At 46.3% G+C, this 27,853-nt stretch overlaps 1 protein-coding gene and 1 long non-coding RNA gene across 2 annotated transcripts in view; one reads left to right on the plus strand and one right to left on the minus strand.

The window, feature by feature from the left end:
- Positions 1-4,582, minus strand: part of PARM1 (prostate androgen-regulated mucin-like protein 1) — a 33,817-nt gene extending 29,235 nt beyond the window's left edge. Inside the window, exon 1 of the mRNA XM_035101853.3 lies at positions 4,328-4,582. Coding sequence (XP_034957744.3) covers positions 4,328-4,385 — 58 coding nt within the window. The 5' untranslated portion in view covers positions 4,386-4,582. The remainder of the gene's footprint in view (positions 1-4,327) is intronic.
- Positions 4,583-19,534: 14,952 nt separating this feature from the next.
- LOC148683773 (uncharacterized) lies at positions 19,535-23,078 on the plus strand. Its single transcript, XR_015946690.1, has 4 exons — positions 19,535-19,674; positions 22,515-22,591; positions 22,686-22,740; positions 22,865-23,078. It is a non-coding gene; the product is annotated as an uncharacterized LOC148683773 (long non-coding RNA).
- The last annotated feature ends 4,775 nt before the right edge of the window (positions 23,079-27,853 follow it).

The following is a 27,853-nucleotide window of genomic DNA, read 5'->3' on the forward strand; positions in this document are numbered from 1 at the left end:
TTTACTGGATGTTGTAGGTAGGCCAATATATCTATCTGCTGTTTCTTAAGGGGAAAAAACATCTCCTGGTTGCGTACTTTGTACTGTGGCAGTCACCTTCAGTGAGCAATGGAATTTTACTATTTTTGGACCCTGAAAGCAAATTGCTTTGGTGACGGCAACTGACCTGATAAACTGTGCGAAACTTCCAATACAAAGTGAACCATTCTTTTAGTACTGCTTGGGAGCAAACTCCATTTCTGGGGCTGGCTGGCCTGAACTACTCCAATACAGTGGCATCTTGGTTGTCGAATGGCTTGGCTCCTGAACAAACTGGCTCCCGAATGCTGCAAACCCAGAAGTGAGTGTTCCAGATTGCGAACATATTTCGGAAGCCAACGTCCAACTGAGTGCAGGAAGCTTCTGCAGTCAATCGGAAGTCACAACTTGGTTTTCGAACGGATTAGGTTTGATAACCAAGGTACCACTGTAAAGGTAAAGGTACCCCTGACCGTTAGGTCCAGCCGCAGATGACCCTGGGGTTGCACGCTCATCTCACTCTATAGGCCGAAGGAGCGGGCGTTTGTCCGCAGACAGCTTCCAAGTCATGTGGCCAGCATGACTAAGCTGCTTCTGGCGAACCAGAGCAGTGCACGGAAATGCTGTTTACCTTCAGACCAAATAAATTTTGCCCTCTCTTAGTTTTCCTGTGACTTGGAAGAACCCCAGCCTGTGGCAGCCAGCCTGCTTCCCTCTAAAATTGCATGCTTCAAAGAAGTACAGAAAAGCCCAATAAAATGGTACTGAGAACTTGAAGTCAGCTTAAAAAGGTAAAGGTAAAGGGACCCCTGACCATTAGGCCCAGTCGTGACCGACTCTGGGGTTGCGCGCTCATCTCGCATTATTGGCTGAAGGAGCCGGCGTACAGCTTCCAGGTCATGTGGCCAGCATGACAAAGCCGCTTCTGGCACAAGCCCTAGGCTCAGTGGTTTAGACCACAGCGCCACCTGCATCCCACTGCCACCTGCGTCCCATAACCTATAGATCAGTGATGAGCAACCTTTTCAGCTTGGTGTGTCAAAATTCGCCAAAAAACTGAGCATAACTCGGGTGGTGTGTCACTTCAAGAAAAAAACCCATAATTTCACGATATTTAGAGTTTAAATAACAAAAATGTATAATTGTAATATATCTGTATTGAATAAACCAAAAACTAATTATTTAACTTGTTTTTTTTTAAAAAAAAATTACTTTTTTTTAAAAAAATAATTACCTCCCCATACACACACTGACTGAGCTACTCTCACAACGGCTACCAAGCCAATACTTAGCCACGAGAGAAGGAGGAAGGCAATGAGGCTCAGCAGAGGCTGCAGAAAAATTCCCTCCGAAGGCAGGGGGTGTTCCTCCCTGGGATGTTGGCAGGAAGCACAGAGGGTTTGAATGCTGCTGCGCCAGCCTAAACAGTTGTCAAACCCGCCCGCCCCCCCCCCAAGCCGGCCCTATTGGCCAGCCAAGAGGCTCGGCACGGCAGCAGGGCTAGGCTGGAGCAGGGGGCCGAAACACGCCTCCCTGCTGAAGCGGATCCCGTTTGCAAAGTCTCCCCTCTTGGAAGAGGAGAGATCTTTCCGCTGCCGGCCGGAGATCGCCGCGTGTCACTGGAAATGGCTCCGCGTGTCAGTGTCATAGGTTCGCCATCAGAGCTATAGATTCATCCTATTGGATGAATTTGCCTAAATCTGTTCCTGCTTCCCCTCAACATTTCTTCTTTTTCATAACTTTTTTGGCTCATGCAAACCTTGATGAAGGATGAACAACTAAACCCCACAACACTGCAGTGCCTCCCACGAATACCAGGGAAACCTTTTCAGCAACTCCTTGGACTTCTGAGATTTCCGCAGGTGTTGCCTGCACACACTGTACTTTCAAGCACACTGCTCCATAAGGGTTAGGTGTGCTTTAAAAGGTGGGGTGAAGACTGCAGTCCTATACACACTTACCTGAGGATACATTACACTGAACTCAGTGGAACTAGCTTTTGAGTCAACTAAGCATGGCGCTTTGGGCTAAACCACTGAGCCTAGGGCTTGCTGATCAGAAGGTCGGTGGTTCGAATCCCTGTGACGGGGTGAGCTCCTGTTGCTCGGTCCCAGATCCTGCCAACCTAGCAGTTCGAAAGCACGTCAAAAATGCAAGTAGATAAATAGAGACCGCTCCGGCGGAAAGGTAAACAGCATTTCCGTGCGCTGCTCTGGTTTTTCCAGAAGTGGCTTAGTCATGCTGGCCACATGACCTGGAAAAACTGTCTGTGGACAAACGCCGCCTCCCTTGCCCAGAGTCATCTGCAACTGGACTTAACTGTCAGGGGTCCTTTACCTTTACCTATAGGTTACGGTTGATGTTGGGAAAGATGGAGGGCACTAGGAGAAGGGGACGACAGAGGATGAGATGGCTGGACAGTGTTCTCAAAGCTACGAACATGAGTTTGACCAAACTGCGGGAGGCAGTGGAAGACAGGAGTGCCTGGCGTGCTCTGGTCTACGGGGTCACGAAGAGTCGGACACGACTAAACAACAACATAGGTTACAATTCAGCTTTCCCAGCATGAAATCTCTACGAAACAAAAAAAGTGGTGGCGGGGACACGGTGCCAAAGGGAATGGGGAACCCATGTGTACACAAAAGGATTACCAAAGAAACTTGAAGGGAAACGGGACAACTTGGGTACAAACTTATTTTTTTAGCTCATGGAATACAGTCTACACAGCTCTGTTTGTGCTGCTGTACTATGCCTACCCTACGTGATGAAGAGTTGAATGTTGTTTGCCTGCTATTTCTGGGTGATGTTGTGACTACTACTGTCAACCAATTACGGAAATAATGCAGTGCAATGCTAATATTTTATGTTAGGATTTACTCATGTTTTCTCAGAAGTACACTAAATAGGGAGTTACAGAATGGTAGTCACCTAGTCCAACCCCCTTCAATTTCCAAACTCTAAAATGTCATGATTCTAAAAGGGATTTATTTACAGTTTTATGGTTTGGTATGGTGTGGTATTTATATGGTTACAGTATATGGCATTTGGTATGTTGCTATGTTTACGTATACATTTTAAAATAGCCTAATGAATATTTTGAAAACTGATCTGGGTTTAGGAAGGATAGGATATTTTCAAAATCGAAAACGTATCGTTGTAGCCACACAAGGAAATAAGCTGGCTGTGGCACCGATCCATGTATAAATGGAATAAACAGCAGCTAAGTGAGAGTTTGCCACCCAATTAATACTTGACACACAGCCAATCCTGGCTTTTCCACTAACACACCAAAACAATAGGTGCATTTGCAAATATATGTTGGACGCAGTCACATTTTTTAGATGTAGGCTTTTACGAAAGTTATGAAATAGCCCTCTGCTATTAATGACTGCACCCCCCCCCCAGCTGAACTTTTCATAGGTATACAACTCTGACACTTCATGGAAGGGAAAATTAGGGAGTTTTTTTTTAACCCTTTGCTTCTTAGTTGCTATTCCATGACATGGGGGCAGCCAACTTACCTATACCTACCTAACAGAGACGAAATAAATCATAGTGTCCATTGCAATTTCCTGCGTAAAACTCTGGGCAGGGAACATACCCTTTGCTCCATATTCTTGCTCTCACTGCCGGCCTCTCCAACAAGAGAGCCACCTTTGCAACGCTTACGTTTCGGTTTCCCACACCACCTCTCCTCTTTCTCCGCCAAATATTTGACTTAAAGTAAGTGCCCCACCCCCGCCCACGAGGACACGCACGCACCCTCCTTCGAGGAACCCGGAGAGATGATGGGCCTGGGCAAATTCACTCCAAACCATTCCTTCGAATGCAAACCATCGGCTTCTAAATATTGCCCTGTTCACTGGCATCCCCCGGCCCTCTTTACTCGCAAGTAAGCGCCACCTGGTTCCAGTGTCCCATACTTTCAAGCGCAAGTGCTTAGTGACTGCAGCCCGATCGAACCAAAAACGTTGCGCTTGGAAATCTGGTCCTCGCGCTCTTTGGGGGAAAGGAAAGGTGCGCGCATTGGTAAAGAAACCCACATTTCCCCCGGGGACCTCCAGACGGCTCCTTCCACTGAGTTTATTTCTGGTCTCTGCCGCCCCCCTCGTGCGCTTCCAAGCCGGTACCAACGCCTCCCAACAGCGCAACGCTCCCTGCCTACCCAAGAAAGCAAGTCGCGTCGCCTTCTGCGCGCCTCTCCCCCTCCTAAGGAAAAGCGGGGTTAAGGACGGCAAGCCTGATTTTTTGAAAAAGAGAGGGAAGGCTCGGAGCGCGCTGCTGCGTTTCCAGCCCCCGCCATGCTTACCTGCCGCCGTGACAGCGAGGAGGAAGGCGGCGAGCGCCCGGCCACCCCGGTGCGCCATGGCGCGCGCCCTGTTGCGCACGGGGGGACCGCGGCGCCGGGAGGGTGGGGAGCTTTGGCGCCCCGCTTGGAGACAGCCGGGCACGGAGCGCGCGCGCCTTGGCGGGCAGAGGAGCTGCTGCGATCCGGAGCCGGCGGCACTTCCTCCGGCTGCTCTGAGGAGCGCGCGTCTTCCTCTCTCTCCTTTCCTTCCTCTCTGGTCCGGAGCTGCTGGTGCTGCAGTGCAACGCCTCCTCTCCTCCTGCTCCTCCTCCCTTCCCCGGGACTCGTCCGCTGACTTCTCGCCTCCCCTTTCGCCGCCGCCGCCGCTGCAGCCGGCCCTCGCTCGGCCTCAGGGCGGCCCCTGCTGGGCGTTGCGCGAAGGCTTAAGCGCCGCGCTCGCCTGTCGGAAGCCCCATGGGAACCTGGAGAGGGGAAAGGAGACGCCAGGCGTCGAGAGGAGCAGAACCATCTTCCCAAGCGCAAGCGGGCTTCTCTTTGTCCCACAATGCCCCGGGCCCTGCCCACTGGATTGATTGATTGATTTTCTATGCCGCTTTTCATTCAAATAAATGTCAAAGAAGCTTACAAACAATAGAATCATAGAATCCAAGAGATGTAGAGTTGGAAGGGGATCATAGTCCAACCCCCCTGCAATGTAGGAATTTGCAGTTGTTATTTATGCTGATAATAATTTAGTAATGATTTAGTATAATGGTTGAGGGTGATTTCTCTTTAATTTTCATTTGATGATATTTTGATATTTTATTGTGTATTATTATATTCTAATAGGTTATTGAATCAAAATAAATAAAAAATCATTCAGTAGCACCTTAAAGACCAACCAAGTTTTTATTTTGGTATGAGCTTTCGTGTGCATGCACACTTCTTCAGGTATCTGACGCTACATCTCCTCCGCCTGTTCCCATGTATTTCTATGGGTTGACCGGAAGAATCTATTGTGATGGCTCGCTGTGCTCCAATCAATAGTCACTCTTGAACAGTGTCCTTAGCGGTTGTGTACTGATTATTACAACAGTATTCCAAAGTCTTTCCATTCACTTACCACAATGTTTTCCAAACCAAATCAGCTGTAACCAGGATTTAAAACCACTACTGATGAGAGAGAGTGTTTCTATTGATGATACTTAAATCCATGAGAAAAGAAACCAGTCATGAGTCAGATTTCTTTTATTTTATAATATACTTTATTATAATCTGTGTATAAAATTTATCAAATAACTGTGCCAGGTCGGGACGCTTCAAGGCTCTTTCACTTTCCTTAAGGGTCCCTCCTGCCTGGGTGTTTAGCTGAAAAACAGGAGAAAAAGGGAAATGGTCAAGGACAATGGGAGTTGTAATCGAGCATCACCTGTAGGAGGGCCCCAGTTCCCCAAACCCTCTTATTAGGGTCCACTTTTTCCCCTTCATCTTACCTGCGCCTTTTGGGGGAGGTTTCGGCAGCAGCTGCATCGGTGTGAACAAGAGATCCTGCAAGAAAGAAGGGATCATTTAAGCAGGGGAGAACTCAGCACTAAGGGATGCTTCCCCCTGTCCCATTATCTCCTTCCCCCTGTCCCATTACCTCAGAGAAATGTATTCTCCGCCTGGGCTCCAGTCCCTCCCGGGATGCGGCGGCTCCCAGGCTGAGTCGTTCCCTCGCTGCAAAGAAAACAGAGACATCAGCAGGCGCCTGGCTCCCAGCCACGCTAGCCCCAGTTTAGGGCAGGAGGGTGGGGGACCTGGGAAGGGAGCATTTCCTCCTACCTGATCTTATTAATGCTCCCCACTTGGCCTCCGTACGGGCGTCTCCCGGCCGGCCTAGCACAGAAGCAGCAGCCAAAGTTTCCTCCCTCTCTGAAATAACTTCAGATGATGTTTTAATGGGAGGAAACTTTGGCTGCTGCTTCTGCGCCAAACCGGGCCGGGAAGGAGCCATGCCCGTACGGAGGGGGGGCAGTGGGGCAGCACTGCGAGGGAACGCAGCCGGGAGCCGCCGGGATGTTATTTGGTTCCTCATCCCGGGAGCTGGACCTGGAGCCTCATGCCTGGAGAAATAAGGAGAAATATGGGATAAGAAGGCAAATAAAGAACCTGAAATGCAATGTATTTCTTTCACCTTTTGAGATTTCATAAGATTTCTCAATCTGGCTCTGTCGGGTGTTAATGTTTGGGGGGCATCATTTCTAAAGGAGGAGGAGGAGGAGGAGGAGGAGGAGGAGGAGGAGGAGGAGGAGGAGGAGGAGGAGGAGGAGGCGAGAATAAGCACAACATGCCCTTGTTTGAGATCTAGGTGGTCCTGGACAGCTATAAGCCTAAATTGAAGCCCACCATCATGGCAGACTACACTAAAATAGTAAACTGAAGCCCAAACATGGAGAACTCTCTATTTCCCAAAATATTTAGGTATGGACTAGTAGGCTGGTATAGATTCTGTTCCCCAAGGCAATAGCCGGGGGGGGGGGAGAGAAGTGGACCACCAAGAAACACTTCCGGTAAAACTACAGGAATCTCTCTAAATCAGGCCTTCCTCCTCCTGCTGGCAATCCCCACCCCTAGCAATGGGAGACCCACTTCTTCCCCCGGTCCAGTTCCACACACCACGTCCGCTTCTGTCGGAACGAAGGAAGGACGTATGGGGAGGGAGGAATTCTGGGATTCATCTCCACAGAAGCATTCCCAAGCAGAGCCCGATTGCCCAATGGGCAGAGCAGGCCTATTTGGCCTATGGCCCCTGCAACAACGGATCACCATAAATACTCTTTGTTTTAGTATTTTGTAAAATAAAAGGCGTATCACAGCATACCTGCACACTTGCGGTTTCCCCCTGGCACCGCTGGGCTGCTGCTGGTGGGGGGGGTGAGGGTGGGGGTGGGCTGGAGCCTTCACCTTTCCTGCCAAACCATGGCCCTGGGAGAGACGAAGGACATTGTATTTTCCTGGCATAAGCATCCACTCTAGGGCACCGGGGGTCCCCAATTATTTTCTTCTGGGACACAGCCCCCTCAATACTCCCTCCACCACCCCCCGTCTGCCTTCCCAGCTCCCTCCCGCCCTGGCTGCTGCCCCCCCCCCCAGCCACATCCCTCCTTCTCCTGCGTGGCACAGAGCAACTCAGAAGCGGAGCAGGGGAAAAGGGGTCAACGGAGGCACAGCCCGACCCCTGGCTTAGAAACGGGGGTGGGGCGAGGGGCTGGGGTGAGACAACCTGCTTCCCCCCCCCCAGCCCTATTTGGCACATGTGGGGAATGGATTCCCTATGGAATTAACATACCACAACTTCGAAGGAGGGTTTATCAGTGGCCCTGCGCCATAGGAGTCGCTGGGGCCTTCTACTCAGAGGAGCTGGGAGACAGAAAGGAAGACAAAAGCAGAGGAAGTTAGCAAACAGTTATTCATAAGAGAGAGAAAATATCACCCGGGGACCAAGCTATCCTTTTTTTTTTTGAAGTAATATTTATTTATTTTCTTCATCAAACAGAAACGTTTACAATTTTACATCTTTACACTTTCCAGTCCACATTTTCGACCCTCCTTTCTCAACAAAAAAGGAGAAAGGTAGGGGAAAGGAAAAAAAGGAAACAAAACAAAACAAAGGAGAAAAAAGAATAACAAATGATAGCAATAAAAAATAAAAAGACTTCCTGTTATCTCCCTCAGCATACTCTTTTCCTTTATCGAATGTATATACAATCAGTGCTATTTCTTTTTACCAGTAGTTTCACATTCCTGTTGCTTTAAACATCCTTTTTTCTACTAATCAGCTCAAGTTCCTTCCCATTTTTACTCAAACACTATCATTTGTTAGCCTGCCAAGCTATCAACAGCTCAAGGCAAGCCAGGGAGCCAAGCTACATGCATCAATGACGGGTGATAATAATAATAATAATAATAATAATAATAATAATAATAATAATAATAATAATGAGCTCCTCTTACCTTCACATTTCTTGTTTGCCATTTTCGATGGGCAGACTGTCACCATCATCTGACAGGCATCCCTCTTGCAGGGCAATTTAAGGCTTTCTTGAAAAATGGCACTTTGTGACATCAGCTGGCAAACAGGCAGCTGAATTAAGAAAAATAAAATCAGGGGTTCAAAATGTGCTGGGATGAGGCCACTGTGGGTCAGGCCAGAGGGTGCTGTTGGCATGTGTGGTTGTGCCTCCCCTGGTTCTACATCTTGCTCCCCTGCCCGTTCCTTTAGCTGCTTGATGGAATCATAGCATGGTAGAGTTGGAAGGGATCCCAAGAGTCATCTGGTCCAACCCCAGCAATGCCAGGATCCTGCCCACTGCTAGCCCTGGCTGGGCTACAAACTCCGACCATCTTCTTACCAGCCATGGGGTGGAGAAAGGGGAGAGAGAAAGGTTTTGCTCTCTGTCCCTCAGGACATGGATGTGAGAGCCACGCCATGCAGCCCGGTCAAGATCTCAAGAGCCGTCACAGGGAGGAAGGACGACGCTTGATTTCTCCTGCTCCAGATGCCCTCAGGACCCGTAGCCATGGCTTCAAGCTACAAGAAAGGAGATTCCGACAACTTCAGGAAGAACTTTCTGACAGCGGTGAAAACACTACGTTTTCGGCGCCCTAACCCACGGGGTCAGGATTCCGCCAAAAATCTGCCAGCGTCTGATTCACTCCAAAGTGGTGCCAAATGTGGGGGGGGGGAGAGGGGCTCTGCAACGTTTGGCGGTGAAAACTTTACATTTCAATGTGCAGCACAAAATAAGCTCACTGGCTCTTGCTCAGCAGCACTGGTTCCAGACTTTGGGAGTTGGGGGGTGTAGACATAGGACTGGATCTAACTAATAACTGATGTTTACCCTTGTATTTCTGTAACAACGGATTTATATGTATTTCTGGGTATGCAAACCAGCTGATAAAGCTGATAAAAAGGGGCAGAAGGAGAGCAGACCAGGGGCTCCAGGGGATTTAAAGGGAGAGACTGCATCAAGAAAACCAAAGTAATTAGAGAGAGAGTGAAATTTAAAATGCCTCCCAAAAGCGATAAAGGTGTTAAAGCACCAGCCACAGGTGCATGCCATTAAAATATATGCAGAAGGGCCAAAGGGAACTTGGATGGTGGAAGAAATTAGAAGATCAGGGATTCTATAAATTAAAAGATAAGTTTGACGAAGAAGGGAATTAAATTACAAAAAAAGCTCTTTTAGAAAAAAATAGGAAAACAATATTGGCTGAAAGTAGAAAGACTTTATGATTTAATAAAAACAGGAAGAGCAGAGGAGACAATGAAGACAGAAATGAAAATAGATATGGTGCTGAACAAAAGACAAATAATGGAGAAAGGGGAGCAGGGCTGATATATAAACTGATATAATACCTCCCCCACACCATCTGACTATATATAAGTGTCTGGGGACTTCTGCTTCAGTGTATCTGAAGAAGTGTGCATGCACACAAAAGCTCATACCTATGACAAACTTAGTTGGTCTCTAAGGTGCTGCTGGAAGGAATTCTTTTATTTTGTTTCGACTACGTCAGACCAACACGGCTACCTACCTGCAATATAAACTGATGATAAAAGACATAGACAGATTGACGAGGATAATCCAGATTAAATGGGAGCAGGAACGTATGATTCATTCAAACACAGCACAAGAAACGATGAAGAATATAAACAATATCAAAATAGAAAAGTATAAGGAATTAAGTAGAATTTTTTTACTAAAATGGTATAGCACCCCGGCACAAATGGCGTACATAGTGAAAGGATTTAGCCCCAGATGCTGGCATTGCGGTCGCAAAGAAGGATTCTATTCACATATGTGGTGGGAATGCAATCTGGTTAAGGAATATTGGCAGAGGATCATAAGGGTAATCTCTGGACTATTCCAAATAAACATAGAAATTAATAGGGACTTGCTATTTTCGGGAATATTGGGAAATAATAAAGTAAAAAGTAACAATCAAGAGTTGTATAAGATCATGATTTTAGCTAGAATGGCAGCTATTGCTCTAGGATGAAAAGAAAACGCTAAGTGGAATATGGAAAAATGGAACGATTATGTTTTTGAGAAATATTTGCACAGATAGCGGCAGAGGATAGATGGGAAAATAAATGCCAAAAAATCACAAACAAGTGGTGTTGTAGGAATTACCCCCCCCCCAATCTTTCTACACTAAATATAGGTTTACACAGTTCCACAAGCACACCCCTTCTTTCACGTAGCCTCCTTTCTTTTATGGCCCCCCGTAAATAAGGGCTGGCCGACACTTCGTCCCTCCGGAACGACACGCTCCCGCTCCCGCTCTTTGTATGGGTAGACCGGATAGACAGCTCTATCAGCATGTTTCCCATGTCTGTTCTCCGTCAATTGGTAGACCGGGTGAACCTACTTTGACAGCTTCCTACATCCCAAATATATTTCCACCCATCATATACTGGACATTGCAACGTTATAAGAAACCCTTTCTACACTTACCTCAGGTGATTACTGACTGGTTTTTGAAGTTGCCTATAACCCAAAGTGTTTGAATGTGTTAACCCATTACTGTCAAGGACAGACCGTTTATCCACATACTGTACATCTAAAATGAAACACTCACGACTCAGGGTTCTTTGGATTCCATCTTTATTTCAGTCTGTATATTAAACTGTATCAAAGGGGGGGATACTGGGAGGAGAAACAGCCATAATCTGGTGAGCGGGACAACATGTACACAGCCTCCTCCCAAACAAGGAAATTCCACCTCCAACTGTGCCAGACAGCCGACCATCTCCTATACAATGGATTTCCCCCTTCATGTGGATTCGGACCAAGCCCAAGTCAATGGACAACCATCACCCTCCTCATGACTGTGCACCTCCCTTTGACCTGAGGAAATATAGAAGGGAGGGGGTGAGAAGGCGCCAGGAACACCTGGCCAGGTACTCACATTACTACCTCTGAACCCCTCCTTTTTTGTGATGATGTCTTGGTGACATTTTAGTGACGTAGACTTAGGGGTGTATCTTGGTGGTGGGGAGCACATAAAAAGGGAAGACCCCTTTTGTTCGGGGTCTCCATCTTGCTTCACTTCGTTGCAGGTGGGGCCCTGTCGCGACAGTCCATCCTTAATCAAGACCAAGCCTACTGGCTGCTGTTTTGCTCTGATATTTTGGCTGGAGTCTTGTTTTGTCCAAGGGAGCCCTCAGATTTTTCCGTTAACAGTGGGCATTTTATAGGAATTGGGTAGAAAGGGGATGGTAACTGATGATGTTAAAAAATGCGATCAAAAACTGTTCTTGTACGCCACCACAGGGGGTAGGTTGCTACTGGCCCAAGTATGGAAGCAGCATCATATACCCTCTGTAGAGGAGTGGAGACAAAAAATAATGGAATATGCGGCCATAGCCACATGGACCGGGTTAGTTAGACACGAAGGAGAGGAAGTTTTGAATTAGGAATGGAAGAAATTTATAGAATATATTGAGACAACACTTTGAAAATTAAAAGAACAAATCAGTAGAGTCGGCACAATTGGTACAAAAAATATTTTTATTGTCATTATTATGGACAAATACATAAACACACAAAAAAGAAGCCTTTCACAATAATGTAATATTCAAAAATGGAATCGCAAGGAACATACATGATTCACAATATGATGTATAATGATTTATAATTGCGCAAAGTTATTTTATCTTAAATTACAAAAGACTGCAAATAATCCAAATTTGAACTGAATATATGTAGAAAGAAAGCTGTATTGTAAAATTTGTTGAGAATGGTGAATATCAATCGTTGTAAAGGGTTTTTGCGGGGGTAAATAGAAAACCAATAAAAATTATGTCAACAAAAAAAAGAGAGAGAGGAGCCAAAACATCTGGAGGGCTGGAGTTTGGGGATGCCTGGACTAGCCCAAGGTCACCCAGCAGCTGCATGTGGAGGAGTGGGGAACATAGTTGCCAAGTTTTCCATTTTCTCGCGAGGAAGCCTATTCAGCATAAGGGAAAATCCCTTTAAAAAAGGGATAACTTGGCAGCTATGGCGGGGAATCAAACCCAGTTCACCAGATTAAACGTCCACTGCTCTTAACCACTACACCACACTGGCTCTCCACACATAGCCCTGAAGGAACACCAACAGAGAGAGGGAAAGAATAAGTAGAGCTCTCCCCCTAGGGAAACATTAAAATAATGAATACAGATGGACTGAGAAAACCTGAATAAACCCAGCACTGTGGGACCACTGGTTTCAGGTGTAAAGAAATGGACAAATAGCATGTGAAATACTGGACTCTGCTGACCCCTGCAGGGCACTATGGAAAACCGCAGTGCTTATACAGTGGTACCCTGGTTCTAAATGCCAAAAACTCAGAAGTGTTTTGGTTTTCAAACGTTTTTCGGAAGCCGAATGTCCGATGCTTCTGATTGGCTATTGTTTCTGGGGCACCTGCACTAATCAGAAGACAAAACACATACCTAAGTATATAAGCCACATGTCTGAAATAGTACAGAAAGCAATCCTGAAGTCATTTTGACTCTCCCAAAGTGACCTCAATATATTTCTCTGTAAGGAGGGAGGAAATGGGAAAGCCTTCTCTTTGTCTTTCTGCTTAAAAATCCTGTTTTAAGGGCATATTTGTGTATGAATAGGGTGAGCCTGTGACCTGGGTCAGGAATTAAAGTATTTACCGTCACAATAGAATGGCCTGACTGCGCAGGTAAAGCAACCAGTGACCATTAACAGATATCCTGGCCAACAGGATTTCTGCTGTAGCCGCCTCTTGTGATGTGTTTCTGCTGTAGACCCGCCTCCTTCTGTGATGTATGTATGATGTTTTGGGGGGTGGTCTTGAGCTACAGGGTGGGCAATTTCAAAAGTCTATATAAGGGCTTGCGCACCATTGTTCTGGGTACCTCCCCCCTGCTGCATGTGGTGAGTGGGGACCCTTTTGCAACAGCTGAATAAAGATCAGGTTTACTAGCTGCTTCGCTTCTCAATATTCTCTGGCTGGCCTCTGTTATTTTCTCCCACCGATAGAGAACCCACTTAAGGACTCTATACGGGCTCTTGGATAAGGGAAGAGGAGCAGGTTTTTTCTATATCACGTGGGTATCCTGCACATTGTCCAGAATACAGGGCTCATGTAGTCCTCACAGCTTACGAAGAGTGAAATTAAGAAAGACACAGCATCATCCTAAATAAAGGCTTTATTGCCAAAAGATGCAGGAAACAGGTGTGTGTGGGTTTGCATGTGGGTCTCCCAAGATACCGAGACTCTTCCCAGGTAGGTGGCACTCGGGTGCTGCTCTTTCACGGTGCAACTCCTGAGATTCCTTCGAGACAGGTGGTGAATGATGCTTGCCGCCTAAAGCCCATCTCAATCTCGTTGCCACCCCCCTGGGTGTTTGGCTGAAAAGCAGGAGAAAAAGGGAAATGGCCAAGCACAATGGGAGTTGTAATTGAGCATCACCTGTAGGAGGGCCCCAATTCCCAAACCCCTCTTATTAGTGTCCACCTTTTCCCCTTCCTCTTTCCTGCTCTTTTTGGGGGGAGGCTTGGGCAGCAGCCACAGTGGTGCGGACAGGTGATTCTGCAAGAAAGAAGGGATCTTTGAAGCAGAGGAGAACTCCGCACTAAGGGATGCTTCCCCCTGTCCCATTATCTCCTTCCCCCTGTTGTAGAAAATACCCCCCCCCATCTTAGTGCATATGAAATATAGGTTCACATTTTTTCACAAGCACCCCCTCTTCACGTAGCCCTCATTTCTCTTATTAATATGGCCCCCTGTAAATAAGGACTGGCCGGGATCTCGCCCCTCCGGAGAGACGTGCGCCCACGCTTTGTATGGGTTGACTGGAAGCAGTGGCGTAGCGTGGGTTGTCAGCACCCGGGGCAAGGCAAGTAATTTGCGCCCCCTAACCCGTGGATTTTAGCACTCAAGTCTCTTCCACTGGATTAGTTAAAGAAACCCTTACCCCCTAAGCACATGTATTGTTTGTTATGAAAATAATGGTGTAATTAAAGTAAAATGCATCTAAATACAAGTTTATTTTCAAACACTTTATTGAGTGATGAGTTTCGTCACTCGGTCCAACCATGAGTGACCAACCAATGGTCAGGGCCGGTGCTAGGGTTTTTTGCGCCCTAGGCGAGATCACCTTCTGCCCCCCCCCCCCCCGGCCAATCATATTTCAAACACAGATGTTTGAACACAGAATGAAAAGCACAGAGTTTGAAATTGTTAATTTATTTTTAAAAAATTGTGAAAACAAGTCATAAAACAATTTCTGATTTATTTTCTCAAACAGAACACAGTTTTAGCAGCATACATTATAATTAATAATAATAATGGCTTAAAATATAGGAATATGTAATTTGGAAATGTCTCTTTTCCACCCTCCTGAGCGGAGGAAAAACTTCATTCAAGTTTGTGTCCTGAATTGAGAGACAGTATGTCAGTTATGACTAATAATAATAATAATGGTGGCTAATAAATATAGTATATAAAATAGAAGCCTGTTCCCCCCTCTCATGTGATGAGTTTCCTTCAAATGTGCCCTAAATACACAGCATGTATGTGTCTGTTATAATTATTATTACAGATGCACACAAGAGCACCTAATAAATAGGAATATATTAAATAGAAATCTATCTTCCCCCTCCTGAGGGGAGTAAAGCTTCCTTCAATCATGTATTGAACTGGGAGACAGCATGTATGTGTGTCTCCTGTCATTATTGTTAGACACACACATTACTAATAATGTTAATATAGAAATATTTATACTTTGCTTTCTCCCAAGGGAAGCTTCCTTTAAATGCATCCTAAATAGGGAGGCAGTGTATATATAAAGAAAAGCTATTTTTTTAAAAAAATAAATAAATCCTAAAATGCAATTATTTGTGAGGGGTGGCATTACATACGCAACATACTTTATACATACTGTATATACACGAGTATAAGCCGACCCGAATATAAGCCGAGGCACCTAATTTTACCTCAAAAAACTGGGAAAACTTACTGACCTGAGTGCAGCTATTGGTACTGTCAGTGTCAACTTTGGGTATTTTCACACCTGAGGTTTTTCTTATTTTTAATTGTTTTATAGCCTGCTTTTCAGCTTCAAAACAAGTCCCTCAATGTGAGAAACAAAAAAGTTAAGAACTACCGTACTTATATAAAAGTAAATTACCGTAAAACGAAAATCATAAACAAAATTTTTTAGAGAAGCAAATCTATACATGTTGTCGTTAAAGTACCACAAGACTGTGGCTTTCATGAACCATTTCATCAGCTGCATGGCAAGCTGTTATGAGATGAGAGGCAGATATTTGCTATTACAAATTCAGGCTGGAAAGACTAGCAATGCAAGATGTATGGTAAGTGTTACTTTGCAGGGCACAACTTCAATTCAAGATCCACATTTTAAAAAAGTTATCTGAGTGGTCTTTGAATTCCTGCATTGCAGGGGGTTGGACTAGATCAGCGTTTCTCAACCGCTGTTCCGCGGCACACTAGATGCTGGCTGGTGTGCCGCGACGAGAAGGGTGATTTGCATTGTCACGTGCCTGGCGGCCGCCAATACTCACCACTAACCCACCGGAAAGGAAGCCGGCCGGGTCACGACGCGGGGTGAGCGCCCGCGTCGTGACCCGGCCGGCTTCCTTTCCAGCGGGTCAGTGTTGTATATTGGCGGCCGCCAGGCACGTGACAATGCAAATCGCCCTTCTCGTCGCCGCATGTCGCGGCAAAATTTAGACAAACTAAGCTAAAATTTAGACAAACTTAAAGAAGCTGGCTGGATGAGCTCAACCTGAAACTTGCTGAGCAAAGGATTGTGCTGGCAGAGAAATCAGCGGCTTGTGAAGCCTTATTACAGGAGATTGCAACCAACACAGCAATTGGCAAGTGTTTCTTACAGTCATAATTATATAGTCAATATAGGGCGGCACAGAGTTAAATTTTTTAACTTTTTTAATGGTGGTGTGCCTCGTGATTTTTTCCATGGAACAAGTGTGCCTTGGCCCAAAAAAGGTTGAGAAACACTGGACTAGATGTCTTCAGGGTCCCTTTCCAACTATGATTCTATAGTCGTGCCATCTATGATTCTGTGTCATTGACTGAACCTGGGACTTTCTGTGTACAAAGCATGTGTTCTACCACTGAGTTGTGAACCTCCCCCCTTTTATTTTTAAAATCCTGTTGCATTGATACTGTCACAGCTGTGTAAAGCAGCCTTTGTCAACCTGGTGCCCTCCAAGAGACTTTGAATCAGCACCAACCAGCAAGAGATTTATTGTATTGAAGTATGTATTGAAGGGGGAGAGAGCTGATATTGCAGCTATAGAACAGAAGCATGCAAAAAAAGGGGAGTGAATGAAAGAACAGCGCTCAAGAATGTGAAGGGTAGGTTTATATCAGCGCCGTCTTTAGCGCCCCTGTCGCCATGGTGCGCCGGATCTCTCTGGCGCCCTATGGCGCCCCGTTTCCCAGCGCGGTGGGTGGGTGGGCGCGGCGTTGCTGCGCGCCGGGCGGGCAGACACAGCGCAATCTCTCCGGCGCCCTCCCGCCCCGTTTCCCAGCGCGGTGGGCAGGTGGGCGCCGCGCGCAGATGCGCAGCGGACCGGCGGGCGGGCGCAGCTCGCGCCACCCTCCTGGCGGGCCGGCGCCATGGTGCCCTGCGCCACCGGGGGTCTACGATGAGCCGGCCCTGGTTTATATTGTAGCAGAGCAGAAAGAAGAACTTATTCAAGCTCCAGTTCTGACATGCGAGGAAAGGGGGCAGGGGGACAAACAAAGTCTCTCTCTCTCTCTCTCTCTCTCTCTCTCTGTGTGTGTGTGTGGCAAAGGGGGGCAGAGAGAAGAAGGATGCAATGAGGATGGGGGGAGATAGAAGAAAAGGAGGACCAGTTTGAGAGGGAAACACCGTGAAGGGGGGGAGTGAGGCGAAAACTGAAAATCCTAAAAGGAATTTAGGGGGGAGGAGGAGGAGTGTGGGGAAAGAGAGAGAGATAAGCATGGGGAAAAGGGTGGAAAGAGAAAATAAAAGAGAAAAGTCACTATCAGGTTTGGATTGGAAAACAGCCTTGCATCCTGTGGAATACACTTCAAATGGTAGATCTTGTTAAAGGAAACCACTTTTTTATCATTCAAACAAAAGGTCAAAACACCCCAACATTTAATTGTTATTTCCTCCGTCCTGTCATCAAAAGGGGGCAGGAAAAAGGACCTTATACATTTTATGAATGAGTAACAGATGGGACTCTAAGACTGAGGAAAATCGTTTTCAGCTCCGGACTTCAAAGGCGATGGAGAGATCAGATAAGACAATAGGTGTGTGCATTCCATGGACTGATCAACGAAAAGCAGCCAGCAAGGAGGCTTTACTTTAACAATTAATATAAAATATATGATAACCATGTTCAAATATATAAAAGGATGTCATATAGAGGAGGGAGAAAGGTTGTTTTCTGCTGCTCCAGAGAAGCGGACACGGAGCAACGGATTCAAACTACAAGAAAGAAAATTCCACCTAAACATTAGGAAGAACTTCCTGACAGTAAGAGCTGTTCGGCAGTGGAATTTGCTGCCAAGGAGTGTGGTGGAGTCTCCTTCTTTGGAGGTCTTTAAGCAGAGGCTTGACAGCCATCTGTCAGGAATGCTTTGATGGTGTTTCCTGCTTGGCAGGGGGTTGGCCCTTGTGGTCTCTTCCAACTCTATGATTCTATGATTCTATGATTCTATGAAAATTGAGATTTTAACCGATTCACAAAGTTCCAGTGCCAGCTCCCCTCTGCTACACAGAACTCATAAATAAAGCAAACCAAGAGCACTCGACCACCCTCCTACCCCTCTTTCCCCCCTAGGAAAGAGACGAGCCCCCACCCCTTACACACCTCTCCCGCTCGTCCCCACCTCCGCCTCCTGAGCAGGAGAGGCGGCAGCAGCAGCAACAACACCATTTCAGCGGCTCCTCAAAAGCTGCCCTTTCTCGCAGCCATGCCCGCCTCTCTCTTTCCCAGCAAGCGTGTCTCTTTAACCGCATCAGGGCTGGGCTGTCCATGCCTCTGCCACCCAACTCTTCCAGCCTCGGCAAGTCCACCATTTCGGAGCCGGCGAGTGGGAAAGCCCCGATAGGGTTAAAGAGGCTGCGTGAGCCAGGCAGGGGCAGAGAGCTGCGAGTGCCAGCGCGCGCCCCCCCAGATGTTGCGCCCGGTGCAGCTAGCCCCCCTTGCACCCCCCACGCTACGCCACTGCTCCACAGTCACTTACAGACTCATTGTTAAAACCGTGTTTATGGAAGACAATCTTACTCAGCTACAAGTGTTTGCCAAAGAAGATAGTTACTCATCTCCTCGGCTCGGGGGCTGTATAACTTCCTCCCAACTCTACAATTCAAGTTACAGTGGTACCTGGGGTTACAGACGCTTCAGGTTACAGACTCCGCTAACCAAGAAATAGTACCTCGGGTTAAGAACTTTGCTTCAGGATGAGAACAGAAATCGTGTGCCAGCGGCGCGGCAGCAGCGGGAGCCCCCATTAGATAAAGTGGTGCTTCAGGTTAAGAACAGTTTCAGGTTAAGAACAGACCTCCGGAATGAATGAAGTTCTTAACCCGAGGTACCACTGTACAAGAAAGGAGATGCCAACTAAACATTTTTTTGGGGGGGGGGAAAGCTTTCTGACAGTAAGAGTTATTTGGCAGTGGAACAGTCTCCCTCCGGAAGTTGTGAACTCTCCTTCCTTAGAGTGGATGCTTTAACTTGAGATTTCTGCATTGCAGGGGGTTGAACTAGATGACCCTTGGGTCCCTTCCAACTCTAAGATTCTATGATTCTATGATTCTATGAAAGCTAGCTCACTAAAATACATACATTAAATACATCTAGTCAAAATAGCAAAAATGCCAACGTTTTAAACAAAGATGTCCGTTTGCAAGATTCAGGACACACCAGACACTTGCCCACCCTAAAGAAATAATGCGCAGGACAGTAGTTTGATAAGGGTGCTAGAATTGTAGGTCCATGAATGGTAAATTACAGTTCGCAGGATTATTTGCTTTACATGTATGGTGTGTGTGCAGATTCAGTTCATCCGCCAAAAGACCGTGGTCTGCTCCTGGTATTGCCATGAATCGCAGCCTTGCCTGCTCAGATTCCCAAAACACTGGGCACTTTTAAAATATGCAATTATCCCGAACAAAAGCAACAGTGATCACAAGCGAATGTGGAGTGTGGTTTCGTTTTGCAGTTTACAAAATCGTGACCGCAGTCCTGATTTGTGGAAACAAACGCCTCGGGATTCCAGAGGGGTGGCCCTATATTTCTCTCTGTTGAAGGAAAAACAACAAAACCCTCCAGGTCACCTTTAAGACAGGCCACTTTATTATGGCATAAACTTTTATGGGCCAAAGTGGGTAGACTGGGAAGCGGGGAGGTTTGTCAGCAGAGAGACCTAAAGGTCATGGAAGGTGCATATTGCTAAGCAGAGTTAAAATGAAGACAACCAGATTAGAACAGGATATAGAAACCTTAGTTTGAGGTTATCGGTTGGTCTGCTTGTTCGTTTGTTTGGTGTATAGACCCACCACACAAACAAGATTATATACAGTGTTTAGTTTTGCTTTTGAAAGCTGCTGTGTCATGTTTCGGAAAGCAAATGTTTAGCTGCCTCTGTATCTAAAGTTAAGGCAGATAAGTTAAACAACCTTCTGTCTAAGTCTAGCAGGCAATTCTCAGCCTGTTTTCTCAGAAACAGGTTTTGCTCACTTCCATGGGGAAGGTTAGCTTAAATAAATGCAGACCCTCCCAAGTGTCCCTATTTCCCAGGGTTGGTCCTGGATTTGCAGAAGCTGTCCTGGTTTCTGATTTGATTCCAGAATGTTGCGCTTTTCCTTAGGATGTCCCTATTTTCACGGGACAAATGTTTGAAGCTATGGAGTTATCTGACCCCTGAGCCATCTGAAGGCAGCCCTGTATATAGGAAAGTTTAAAAATGTTTAATTATGGTTTTATATATGTTGCAAGCTGCTCCAAGCTGCCCCACTGTTTCAATAGGAAAAGCAAAGCCTGCAGGCTTTATTGGTCTCTTCCTCAAGGGAAGTCTACAAAAAAGATGGCTGCTCCCAGAGTGAGGTTTGGTGTTTCTGTAGCTAATAATAAATAAGAATAAGAATACTGACAATGGCAGTGGGGTGAGGAAAAAGGGAGGAGGAACTGAGCAAAAATTGGAGAATACTTTTAAATGTGAGGAGGGACGTTAAATTCTGCTCCCCTCCCTAAGAGGGTTCATATAATTACACAAGCTTCCTTTAAAAAAAAACACCAAGGAAATTGCAAAATAAAGTACTCAGCCTTAGGTTCTACACCATGCAATGAGCATCCTGAGGTGCTTCACATACCGTAGATTCAGCAGCCAGTCATTGCTGACCCAATTTAAGCTACAAGCAGAATAGCAATGCTGCCTGCAGATTTCTGGAACCCAAATAACATTCTGTAACCAAGAGGGAAGTCCTGGATGTGTGTGCGTGTTCGTGTGTGTGTGTGTGGTGAACAATGGTTTCCATTTGAACCGCAGTGTGTGTGAAAGGGTTAAACACACCTACCTCTTGCTAAGCTCCTGTTCATATTTCCCTTCTTCACCACAAACTGTGGTTTAGGCAAGGAAGAAAAGAAATGGATATAGAGGCAGTGGTGTTTTGAAAGTGAAGTGTTACAAAGTGGTGGGACTGGTTCCTAGAGAGGTGAGATGGACCATAGAGAAGGGAAGGTCTGGTCTGGAGAGCATGGGTAGGCAACCTAAGGCCCGTGGGCAGGATCCAGCCGAATCGCCTTCTCAGTCCAGCCCGCGGAATGTCTGGGAATCAGCATGTTTTTACATGAGCAGAATGTGTCATTTTATTTAAAATGCATCTCTGGGTTATTTGTGGGGCCTGCCTGGTGTTTTTACATGAGTAGAATGTGCGCTTTTATTTAAAATGCATCTCTCAATTATTTGTGGTGTGTAGACATCAGGGAAAAGAGGATCTACAGGAGAATGAGGATCACGCAGGAGAAGGAGGGATGTGGCTGGGGGGGGGCAGCAGCCAGGGCGGGAGGGAGCTGGGATGGCAGACGGGGGGTGGAGGGAATATTGACAGGGCTGTGTCCCAGAAGAAAATAACTGGGGAGGGCCCAGGGGACCCTGGTGCCCTAGAGTGGATGCTTATGCCAGGAAAATACAATGTCCTTCGTCTCTCCCAGGGCCATGGTTTGGCAGGAAAGCTGAAGGCTCCGGCCCACCCCCACCCTCACCCCCCCCACCAGCAGCAGCAACAGCCCAGCGGTGCCAGGGGGAAACCGCAAATGTTCAGGTATGCTGTGATACGTCTTTGGTTTTACCAAACACTAAAACAAAGAATATTTATGGTGATCCGTTGTTGCAGGGGCCATAGGCCAAATAGGCCTGCTCTGCCCATTGGGCAATCTGGCTCTGCTAGGGAATGCTTCTGTGGAGATGAATCCCAGAATTCTCCCCACCCCATACGTCCTTCCTTCCAACAGAAGCGGACGTGGTGTGTGGAACTGCACCAGGCGAAGAAGTGGGTCTCCCATTGCTAGGGGTGGGGATTGCCATTTCCTCATGCCAGCAATGGGACAGCCAGCCAGCAGGAGGAGGAAGGCCTGATTTAGAGTGATTCCTGTAGTTTTACGGGAAGTGTTTCTTGGTGGTCCACTTCTCTCCCCCCCCCCCCGGCTATTGCCTTGGGGAACAGCCCACCCCCCGGAGCTGACTCCATGACTTTGGCTTCAGAACTGCATGAATCTATACCAGCCTACTAGTCCATACCTAAATATTTTTGGGAAATAGAGAGTTCTCCATGTTTGGGCTTCAGTTTTACTATTTTAGTGTAGCCTGCCATGATGGTGGGCTTCAGTTTAGGCTTATAGCTGTCCAGGACTACCTAGATCTCAAACAAGGGCATGTTGTGCTTATTCTCGCCTCCTCCTCCTCCTCCTCCTCCTCCTCCTCCTCCTCCTCCTCCTCCTCCTCCTCCTCCTCCTCCAAGATGCTCGTACGAAGGGGGAGGCCAAGTGGGGAAAATTTATAAGATCAGGTAGGAGGAAATGGCCCCTTCCCAGGTCCCCCACCCTCCTGCCCCAGACTGGGGCTAGCGTGGCTGGGAGCTAGGCGCCTGCTGATGCCTCTGTTTTCTTTGCAGCGAGGGAACGACTTAGCCTGGGAGCCGCCGCATCCCGGGAGGGACTGGAGCCCAGGCGGAGGATACGTTTATCTGAGGTAACGGGACAGGGGGAAGGAGATAATGGGACAGGGGGAAGCATCCCTTAGTGCTGAGTTCTCCCCTGCTTCAAATATCCCTTCTTTCTTGCAGGATCTCCTGTCCACACCGCTGTGGCTGGTGCCCAAGCCTCCCCCAAAAAGAGCAGGTAAGAGGAAGAGGAAAAAGTGGACACTAATAAGACGGGTTTGGGAACTGGGGCATCCTACAGGTGATGCTCAATTACAACTCCCATTATCCTTAACCATTTACCTTTTTCTCCTGCTTTTCAGCCAAACACTCAGGGGGGTGGCAACGAGATTGAGATGGGCTTTAGGCGGCAAGCATCGTTCACCCATCTGGAAGAAATCTCAGGAGTGGCACCATGAGAGGGCAGTACCCGAGTGCCACCCACCTGGGAAGAGTCTTGGCATCTTGGGAGACCCACATGCAAACCCACACACACCTGTTTCCTGCATCTTTTGGCAATAAAGCCTTTATTTAGGATGATGCTGTGTCTTTCTTAATTTCACTCTTCGTAAGCTGTGAGGACTACATGAGCCCTGTATTCTGTGCAATGTGCAGGGTACCCTTCATGGATCAATGCCTTGTCGTGGCGAAGGGGCTTGAATAACTCAGAGAAGCTATGAGCTATGCCATGCAGGGCCACCCAAGATGGACAGGTCATAGTGGAGAGTTTTGACTAAACGTGATCCACCTGGAGAAGGAACTGGCAAGCCACTCCAGTATCCCTGCCAAGAAAACTCCATGGACAAAGACAACAGGCATATAAAAGTCATGACGCTGGAAGATGAGCCCCTCAGGTCGGAAGGCGTCCAACATGCTACTGAGGAAGAGCGGAGGACAAGTACAAGTAGATTCAGAGCTGATGAAGCGGCTGGGCCAAAGCCGAAAGGACGCTCAGTTGCGGATATGCCTGGAAGCGAAAGGAAAGTCCGATGCTGTAAAGAAAAATATTGCATAGGAACCTGGAATGTAAGAACCATGAATGGAGGTAAGCTGGATGTGGTCAAAAATGAGATGACAAGAATAAATATCGACATCCTGGGCATCAGTGAACTAAAATGGAAGGGAATGGGCGAATTCAGTTCGGGTGACTATCATATCTACTACTGTGGGCAAGAATCCTGTAGAAGAAATGGAGTGGCCCTCATAGTCAACAAAAGAGTGGCAAAAGCTGTAATGGGATGCAATCTCAAAAATGACAGAATGATCTCGATACGAATCCAAGGCAGACCTTTTAACATCACAGTAATCCAAGTTTATGCACCAACTACCGGTGCTGAAGAAAGTGAAATTGACCAATTCTATGAAGACCTACAACACCTTCTAGAAATGACACCAAAGAAGGATGTTCTTCTCATTACAAGGGATTGGAATGCTAAAGTAGGGAATCAAGAGATAAAAGGAACAACTGGCAAGTTTGGCCTTGGAGTTCAAAATGAAGCAGGGCAAAGGCTAATAGAGTTCTGTCAAGAGAACAAGCTGGTCATCACAAACACTCTCTTCCAACAACACAAGAGACGACTCTACACATGGATATCACCAAATGGGCAGCATCGAAATCAGATTGATTATATTCTCTGCAGCCAAAGATGGAGAAGCTCTATACAGTCAGCAAAAACAAGACCTGGAGCTGACTGTAACTCAGATCATCAGCTTCTTATAGCAAAATTCCAGCTTAAACTGAAGAAAGTAGGAAAAACCACTGGGCCAGTAAGATACAATCTGAATCAAATCCCTTATGAATACACAGTGGAAGTGAGGAACAGGTTTAAGGATTTAGATTTGGTGCACAGAGCGCCTGAAGAACTATGGATGGAGGCTCGTAACATTATACAGGAGGCAGCAACGAAAACCATCCCAAGGAAAAGGAAATGCAAGAAAGCAAAATGGCTGTCCAACGAGGCCTTACAAATAGCGGAGGAGAGGAGGCAAGCAAAATGCAAGGGAGATAGGGAAAGATACAGGAAACTGAACGCAGATTTCCAAAAAACAGCAAGGAGAGACAAGAGGGTCTTCTTAAATGAGCAATGCAAAGAAATAGAGGAAAACAATAGAATGGGGAAAACCAGAGATCTGTTCAAGAAAATTGGAGATATGAAAGGAACATTTCATACAAAGATTACCATAATCAAGGACAAAAGTGGTAAGGACCTAACAGAAGCAGAAGACATCAAGAAGAGGTGGCTAGAATACACAGAGGAATTATACCAGAAAGATATGGAGGTCTCGTACACCCCAGGTAGTGTGGTTGCTGACCTTGAGCCAGACATCTTGGAGAGTGAAGTCAAATGGGCCTTAGAAAGCACTGCTAATAACAAGGCCAGTGGAAGTGATGATATTCCAGCTGAACTATTTAAATTTTTTAAAAATGATGCTGTTAAGGTGCTACACCCAATATGCCAGCAAGTTTGGAAAACTCAGCAATGGCCAGAGGATTGGAGAAGATCAGTCTACATCCCAATTCCAAAGAAGGGCAGTGCCAAAGAATGCTCCAACTACCGCACAATTGTGCTCATTTCACACGCTAGCAAGGTTATGCTTAAAATTCTACAAGGCAGGCTTAGGCAGTATGTGGACCGAGAACTCCCAGAAGTGCAAGCTGGATTTCGAAAGGGCAGAGGAACCAGAGACCAAATAGCAAACATGCGCTGGATTATGGAGAAAGCTAGAGAGTTCTAGAAAAACGTCTACTTCTGCTTCATTGACTATGCAAAAGCCTTTGACTGTGTCGACCACAGCAAACTATGGCAAGTTCTTAAAGAAATGGGAGTGCCTGATCACCTCATCTGTCTCCTGAGAAATCTCTATGTGGGACAAGAAGCTACAGTTAGAACTGGATATGGAACAACTGATTGGTTCAAAATTGGGAAAGGAGTACGACAAGGTTGTATATTGTCTCCCTGCTTATTTAACTTATATGCAGTATTCATCATGCGAAAGGCTGGACTAGATGAATCCCAAACCGGAATTAAGATTGCCGGAAGAAATATGAACAACCTCAGATATGCAGATGACACAACCTTGATGGCAGAAAGTGAGGAGGAATTAAAGAACCTTTTAATGAGGGTGAAAGAGGAGAGCGCAAAATATGGTCTGAAGCTCAACATCAAAAAAACCAAGATCATGGCCACTGGTCCCATCACCTCCTGGCAAATAGAAGGGGAAGAAATGGAGGCAGTGAGAGATTTTACTTTCTTGGGCTCCTTGATCACTGCAGATGGTGACAGCAGTCACGAAATTAAAAGACGCCTGCTTCTTGGGAGAAAAGCAATGACAAACCTAGACAGCATCTTAAAAAGCAGAGACATCACCTTGCCGACAAAGGTCCGTATAGTTAAAGCTATGGTTTTCCCGGTAGTGATGTATGGAAGTGAGAGCTGGACCATAAAGAAGGCTGATCGCCTCGACGAAGAATTGATGCTTTTGAATTATGTTGCTGGAGGAGACTCTTGAGAGTCCCATGGACTGCAAGAAGATCAAACCTATCCATTCTTAAGGAAATCAGCCCTGAGTGCTCCCTGGAAGGACAGATCGTGAAGCTGAGGCTCCAATACTTTGGCCACCTCATGAGAAGAGAAGAATCCTTGGAAAAGACCCTGATGTTGGGAAAGATTGAGGGCACTAGGAGAAGGGGACGACAGAGGACAAGATGGTTGGACAGTGTTCTTGAAGCTACGAACATGAGTTTGACCAAACTGCGGGAGGCAGTGGAAGACAGGAGTGCCTGGCGTGCTATGGTCCATGGGGTCACGAAGAGTCGGACACGACTAAACAATGGGGTATCCAAGAGCCCATATAGAGTCCTTAAGTGGGTTCTCTATCAGTGGGAGAAAATAACAGAGGCCAGCCAGAGAATATTGAGAAGCGAAGCAGCTAGTAAACCTGATCTTTATTCAGCTGTTGCAAAAGGGTCCCCACTCACCACATGCAGGAGGGAGGAGGTACCCAGAACAATGGTGCGCAATCCCTTATATAGACTTTTGAAATTGCCCACCCTGTAGCTCAAGACCACCCCCAAAACATCATACATACATCACAGAAGGAGGCGGGTCTATAGCAGAAACACATCACAAGAGGTGGTCTCCAGCAGAAATCCTGTTGGCCAGGATATCTGTTAATGGTCACTGATTGCTTTACCTGGGCAGTCTGGCCATTCTATTGTGATGGTAAATACTTTAATTCCTGAATCCAGGTCACCGGCTCACCCTATTCATACACAAATATGCCCTTAAAACAGGATATTTAAACAGAAAGACAAAGAGAAGGCTTTCCCATTTCCTCCCTCCTTACAGAGAAATATTTTGAGGTCACTTTGGGAGAGTCAAAATGACTTCAGGATTGCTTTCCTGTACTATTTCAGACATGTGGCTTATATACTTAGGTATGTGTTTTGTCTTCTGATTAGTGCAGGTGCCCCAGAAACAATAGCCAATCAGAAGCATCAGACATTCGGCTTCCGAAAAACGTTTGAAAACCAGAACACTTCTGGGTTTTTGGCATTTAGAACCAGGGTACCACTGTATAAGCATTGCAGTTTTCCACAGTGCCCTGCAGGGGTCAGCAGAGTCAAGTATTTCACATGCTATTTGTCCATTTCTTTACACCTGAAACCAGTGGTCCCACAGTGCTGGGTTTATTCAGGTTTTCTCAGTCCATCTGTATTCATTATTTTAATGTTTCCCTAGGGGGAGAGCTCTACTTATTCTTTCCCTCTCTCTGTTGGTGTTCCTTCAGGGCTATGTGTGGAGAGCCAGTGTGGTGTATTGGTTAAGAGTAGTGGACGTTTAATCTGGTGAACTGGGTTTGATTCCCCGCTCCTCTGTATTTTTTTGTTGACATAATTCTTATTGGTTTTCTATTTACCCCCGCAAAAACCCTTTACAACGATTGATATTCACCATTCTCAACAAATTTTACAATACAGCTTTCTTTCTACATATATACAGTTCAAATTTGGATTCTTTGCAGTCTTTCGTGATTTAAGATAAAATAACTTTGCGCAATTATAAATCATTATACATCATATTGTGAATCATGTATTTTCCTTGCGATTCCATTTTTGAATATTCCATTATTGTGAAAGGCTTCTTTTTTGTATGTTTATGTATTTGTCCATAATAATGACAATAAAAATATTTTTTGTACCAATTGTGCCGACTCTACTGATTTGTTCTTTTAATTTTCAAAGTGTTGTCTCAATATATTCTATAAATTTCTTCCACTCCTAATTCAAAACTTCCTCTCCTTCGTGTCTA

This window comes from Zootoca vivipara, chromosome 12 (genome assembly GCF_965207765.1).
Source record: "Zootoca vivipara chromosome 12, rZooViv2.hap1.1, whole genome shotgun sequence".
Taxonomy (NCBI): domain Eukaryota; kingdom Metazoa; phylum Chordata; class Lepidosauria; order Squamata; family Lacertidae; genus Zootoca; species Zootoca vivipara.